Source organism: Orycteropus afer, unplaced genomic scaffold (genome assembly GCF_000298275.1).
Source record: "Orycteropus afer afer isolate SDZICR_OR568_19922 unplaced genomic scaffold, OryAfe1.0 scaffold00123, whole genome shotgun sequence".
NCBI lineage: Eukaryota > Metazoa > Chordata > Mammalia > Tubulidentata > Orycteropodidae > Orycteropus > Orycteropus afer.
This window is the reverse complement of record NW_006921710.1, coordinates 1,148,220-1,154,825: the sequence shown is the minus strand read 5'-3', so window position 1 is coordinate 1,154,825 and position 6,606 is coordinate 1,148,220. Positions and strand designations below refer to the sequence as shown.

The 6,606-nt window shown below is 36.9% G+C and overlaps 1 protein-coding gene across 1 annotated transcript in view; it reads right to left on the bottom strand.

Moving 5' to 3' along the window:
- SETX (senataxin) overlaps positions 1 to 6,606 on the bottom strand; it is a 129,306-nt gene that overhangs the window by 59,003 nt on the left and 63,697 nt on the right. The window contains exon 9 of the mRNA XM_007944204.2: positions 1,273 to 1,372. Coding sequence (XP_007942395.1) covers positions 1,273 to 1,372 — 100 coding nt within the window. The remainder of the gene's footprint in view (positions 1 to 1,272; positions 1,373 to 6,606) is intronic.

The following is a 6,606-nucleotide window of genomic DNA, read 5'->3' as shown; positions in this document are numbered from 1 at the left end:
AAAAAAAAAAAAAAAAAAAGGAATTGAGAACCCAGAAAAAATCCATCCACTAATAGATGCATCCAGCTAATCTTTGACAAAGGGCTAGAATCAGTTAAACCGGGAAGAGAGAGTCTTTTTAACAAATGGTGCTCGCCAAACATTTTGCAGAAAAATGAAACAAGATCCATACCTCACATCATACACAAAAACCAACTCCAGAAGGATCAAAGACTTAAATGTAGAACCTAAAACTCTAGAGTTCATCAAAGAAAAAATAGAGGCAAACTTAGGGGCCCTAATATATGGCATTAACAGATTACCAAACAAGTATATATGCACAAACAGCAGAAGGTAAACTAAATGATTCAGACCCTCTAAAAATTAAATTCTCACTGCATCAAAAAACTTCTCCAAAAGAGTAAAAAGAGAACCTACAGAGTGGGAAAATATATTCTGCAACAAAGTATCTGACAAGGGACTTATCTATAAAATGTATAGAAAACTCTGACACCTCAACATCAAAAAGACAAACAATTCAATTAAAAAATGGGCAGAAGACATGAATAGACACTTCACTAAAGAAGATATTCAGGCAGTCAACAAACACATGAAGAAATGTTTGCAATCATTAGCCATTAGAGAGATGCAAATCAAAACAATGAGACACCACCTCACCCGAGCACTAATAGCAAAGTTCAGTAAGACAGAAAATAAACTCTAACGAGGATGTAGAAAGGTTGGGACTCTCACACACTGCTGGTGGGACTGTTAAATGATATAACCACTGTGTTAAATGGTATGCCAAGTTCTTAAAAATTTGGAAATACAGATACCATTTGATCCAGCAATCCTATTATTAGGTATATATTCTAAAGATGTGAGAGCCAGGACATGAATATGCACACCCGTGTTCATTGCAGCACTATTCACAACAGCAAAGAGATGGAAACAACCTAAGTGCCCATTCAACGGAAGAATTTATAACCAAAGTATGTACATGTACACCACACCACAGTGGAATACTATACAACACAAAAGAATAATGTAGAATCCATGAAACACCACATAATGTGGATGAATTTGGAGGACATTATACTGTGTGAAGTAAATCAGTCACAGAAGGACAAATACTGTTATTAGTCCACTACTGTAAAAAAGTCAAGATGAAGTTTACATTTGGAAAGAAAGTTTCTTTGTTGGTTATCAGGGATGGGAGGGGAGGAGAGGGAAAATTGCTAGATAGGTAAGAGACAAGTATTGATTTGGGTAAAAAAAAAAGAAAGAACTTACCCACAAATTCCCAGTATTTTTTATAATCAGCAGGAAATTTCCGTAAATGCAACTGATGGAAAATCTCTTTAACTGGAGAACTGAGCCATTCTTGTGCCACCTATACAAAGTGAAAAGCAAACAAGAGAGTAAAAACATACTAGGAAGTCATCCTAAAATTTTCCAAAGGAAGTAACCAGAACTAGAACCAGAATCCCAGGTGATTTCATTTGTGGCAATTTATCTAGAACTACCCTGTTTGATTCAGCAGCCACGCAGGACATAAGCAACATGCAGCTATTTAAATTTAAAGCCAATTAAAATGCTTAAAATTCAGTTCCCCAGTCATACTTGCCACATTTCAACTTCTCAATAATTACCTGTCATTACTATGCTATATATGACAGAACACAAAGCATTTCCATTATTGCATAAAGAACTGTTGGACAACACTAGAAGAATTCTACTTCCCAACCAAAATACCTCACAAGTCCAAAACTACCTAGATTTCTTGCAAACCCTTGGGTTTCTTTACCAACATAGCATCTTGATAGCTTCTAAAACTCTCTGCATCCATTTCCTAATCCTTTACCAAACCCCAAAACTCAGAAAAGTACTCTTAAAGATCCTCTAAGAAATTAAGACTACTAGGTTGGGCAATCCTACTTCCGTAGTGATACTGCCTCGGAAACCCAAGGAGGGGTCGCTATGAGTCGGGGCCGACTCGAAGGCACATAACAACAACAACCACCCCTACCCAAATGTAGAAAAAATATTATTTGTGTAAATAAGTCATTCAAGGTTTCAATTCTCAAAAAAAAAAAAAACCTCTTATGCTCTATTTTTCCTTTACCTTTTCAACCTTAGCTAAAGAGTCCATCAAAATCTTTAGCTCATGATGCATTATAATCATAAATCTATACAAGGTCCCTCTCTTTTTTTTCTTTTCCCCTTTATCTCAGATTCCCATTACCATTTTAACTTCCATCCTAGGCATCCATTCTAGTGTGTTTGGTATTAGTATAACAGAAAAATCTAGTACTGTTTGCGTGTTATGTGCATAATTTACAAAAATGGTATTGTGTAATAAAGCTTTAATTTTCTACTCAATTTTTTAAGTCCTTTATTATTGATTGTTAAAGTACTCCGTAGTATGAAAATGCCATAATTTACTCATCCATTCTCCAACTGATGCCTATCCCACAACAATTCTATAAATAACATCCCCAAACAGATAAGATTCCTTATGAATGGATCTATGTGTATGTTCTGTTAAGTATACCCATGAGTGAGATTTTGCTAGATCACATTTTCATCAACTCTGGTGGATGGCTCTCCAAAATAAATACACTGGCCTCATTCCCATCAGCAATATGAGACTACTAGAATTCCCATTTTCTCAAATAATGTATTTGGTATTGTTCACCACTTTAATCAATATTATAATTACCTTTTGTTCTTAGTGAATTTGAGTAACTTATTTACCATTTAGGGATTTTTTTCCTATGAACTGCCTTTTATTCTCTATCCATCTTCCTATACTATGCTGGTGATTTACAAAAGTTCTTTGTATATTCTAGATATTAATCTCTTGCCAGTTTGGGGATGTTTTAACTTCCTTCTTCCTGTGTTAACTATGGGGCCCTCTACTTAATTATTAACTTTGATAGACTAAAATCCACTAATACCTAAGTTTGTGGTTAATGCTTCTTGGGTTCTTAGTTTACCCTTAATCATCTAAATAGATATGTATTATTTCTGGTATGTTCCTCTATTAGCTTACAGAGTGTTATCTTTCAAATATGTGTACCTATATGGTAGAAGGTAGGGATCTAGACTAATTTTTCCCAAATACCATCAATCAATCTATCCTTTCCGCACTGATTTATGGGAGCTCTGGTAGCATAGTGCCTAAGGCATTTGACTGCTAACCAAAAGGCTGGCAGTTCAAATCCACCAGTCACTCCTTGGAAGGAAGGCTGGGCAATCTACTTCCATAGTGATACTGCCTCAGAAACCCAAGAAGGGGTTGCTATAAGTCGGGTCCGACTCAACGGCACATAACAACAGCAACAACATTTATCTTATACCAAGTTCCATCTCTACCCATCTCCCAATCTTTTGCTAAAGCCCCAAAATAAGAAAAGTTTGAGAGCAGGGAGAAGTGAACTTTCAGGACCCAAAGGGCCTCTATACCATCTCAATGGGTTGTTTGTTGCTGTGCCATTCATAGAGAGTCTATTACCATGGCTTTGAAATGTATCTTTATGTCTAATAAGTGAGTGCATACCCACCATGTCTACCCACTGCCCTTAAGCTGTTCTTTTCAAAACAACTTTAAGAGATTTTATTCTTCATAGAAATTTTTAAATAAATTTATTAATCTCCTCAAAAAATTATGCTAAAAAGTTTTAACCAAAACTACACCAAATTTACAGATCGATCCAGAAGAGTACATCTTTACAATGTTGTCTCACCATGAATATGGCACCTTTTCCCAGTTACTCAATTTCACGTCCTTCAAAGAAATTTTAGTGTTCTCCATTAATCTCATGCATTCTGTTAAACTAATTCCTAATGTTTGGATTGTGTTTTGTTTACAATTATAATTGATTTCTTTTCGACCTTGTACTTGGTTACTGCTGGTGTAAAGAAACATTACTGATTTTTTTGCACATCAATCTTATATTCAACTATTGATTCTACTGGAGTTTCTGAGTAGAAGTGGTATCACTTGCAAATGATCAGAATTGTTTCTCAATCCTCTATTTTTTCATTCTTAATGAACTGTATTGCTGGATACTAGCTATAGCAGCTATCATCATCTAAACAACTGTTCTGTTAATTGTTGCTTTGTACATTTTGAAATTATACTATTACACACATATACATTTATGAACAATGCATACCACTGTCCTTGGGTTACTGCTCTTTTTATTGCTATCTACTAGTGTCTCTGTCCTTTGAATTGTATGCACTGTTAATCTAAAGGTCACAGTAGAGGATCACAAAGAGAGACAGGAAATCCATAGTTTAAGAGAATTTGTCAAAAGTCAAAAAACTGGGCACTGCCTAAACACTGTATGCTTCTGCTATTAATATTCCTTTATGTGTTAAATATAAGGGTTGAAAAACAAGTATTTCTTCCATCAGTCATATCAATATAGAAAACACTAATCTTCCTAAAAGTCGACTTTGCTCTCATTTGCCCTTTGTGCTAAAGGATAATTTAGCATAATGTCTTAAAATTTTACCTGGAATTAGACATAGTAACTGGAGAGACAAACACTACATTTCACATTCTAAAGAGTATCAAACAAATTTTTGTAAAAAGATCTACATCTATTAAAAAAAAAAACAAAATAAATAAATAAACAAGGTATCTTAATAATACTGCTAGTAATTGTTGGCCTGTAAAAACTGTTATTGTTGTCAGTTGCTGTTAAAGGAGATTCCAATTCACAGTGAGCCTCTAGGACAGAGTAGAACTGCCCCCATAAAGTTTCCAAGGCTATAATCTTTATAGAAGCAGACTGACACATCTTTTTCTTGCAGAATAGCTGGTGGATTCGAACTGGCAATCTTTTGGGTAGCAGCCAAGAGCTTAACCACTGCACCCACTACCAGGGCTCCTTATATGCATTCCATTAACAAAGTGAATATAAGCAAGAGAAATTACCTCAGAATAATGGTGATGATCCTTGGTTCAGGGCTGTGGCTGATGCCACAGGCCATAGCTTATTAGAATAAAAATTAAAATTAAACCAGGTTTCTTAACAATACTGCCAATAACTGTTGGCCTGTATAAATTATTATTGTTGTTACTATTGTTGTCAGCCACTGTCGGGTCAGCCCCTAACTCACAGTGACCCATTTACTCTGTGAGTAAAAGTACTCAGAGGGTTTTCTTGGCCGTAATCTTTACAGAAGCAGTTTGCCAGGCTTTTATTCCATGAGGTCCCTGGGTGGATTAGAACTGCCAATCTAACTCAGGTGCATCTTCTATATACATAAAAAGTGCTGAAACAATGTTGTTCAAACTGTTAAAAATGTAAAACTTAGAGGTAAAGATAGCAGATTGAACACACTTTTTACCTTTCATTCCTCTTGTAACCCCACTAAAACACCTGATAGAAACATCAGTAATCCATTTAGGACAAAGAAAACAGAAGAGACAAGAGGAGTAAAATTTTGGAAACTAGAAAGCAGATGGGTGAATTGTAACTAACTTAGCAAGCCTAAGCAGCTGAACTCCAACCAGAAAGCAATCTGATGTATACTCCTGCAAGGAAGGGTGAAAAGACAGTGCCCCTTCTTTATCCAGGCAAAAACAGATTTAGTTTGTACAAAGGATAATACAGGTGCTGGCCCTGGGGATTTCATCTCACTAGGATCCACAATCAATGCCCAAGGAAGCAGCAGTCAAGAAATCAGATGTTGTATTGCACTGGGAAAATCTGCTGCAAAAGACTAACTCTTTAGGATCTGGCAAGATGGCGGACTAGGCAGAAAGACTGCACAGACCCTCTTCAACAAAGAAAAGGGAAACCAATGGACACAGACAAAGAAGATAATCCTGGACCCCTGAGCCTTGAAGGGAAAGACATACAAGTGGACTAAACCCCAACTAGCAGAAGAATTTGCATGAAAATATGAAAAAAGGAGACAGATGGAGCTGCGGTCTGGCAGCGATCCTGAGCGATCCTGACGGCACAGACAGCTTGGAGATTCCCAAGTGGTGGTAGGACCTAAGAATTAACCTGCTAGCCAGGGACTGCACGGAGGACTGTGCACGGTTGCTGGGGAAGAAATGGAGAAGGCGAAGAGAAAGGTGGGCTAAGCTGTGGACTTTTGCCGGTCCGGAGTGCACCGCCATTTTGAAGGTTTAAAAAGCGGCTTGACTATTTCGGATATTTAAAGAGCACACTCGAAGATTCCTGGGGCTTAAGAACACGTTCTTCTTTCCATCAACCCCAAGGACACTCGGGACCTGCAAGACTGACAAGTTATGGCATTCCTCGTTACTCTTGGTGAACAGAGGTGCAGCCATCCTCCACTCCCACCTACCCTTCTGGGCCCACAGGAACTCCATCATAGTCTGTGTGCTCAGATGGAGCCTGGGTGCCCTGCCCTGTCCTCCACCGATTTTTTATTTTTTGCTTTCTTTTTACTGGTGATTAATTTGCTTGTATTTGTCTATTTTAAAACAACTAATATTATTAATACTTTTGTACTTTTTTTCTTTTCCTTGTGCCTGGTTGAAATTTTTTTTTTTTTTTTCTTTTCTTTTCCCCCTTTTTTCTTGTGGTCAACCCTGTTCTCCTTGATTTTCTTTTTACATTTTTCCCATTTTTT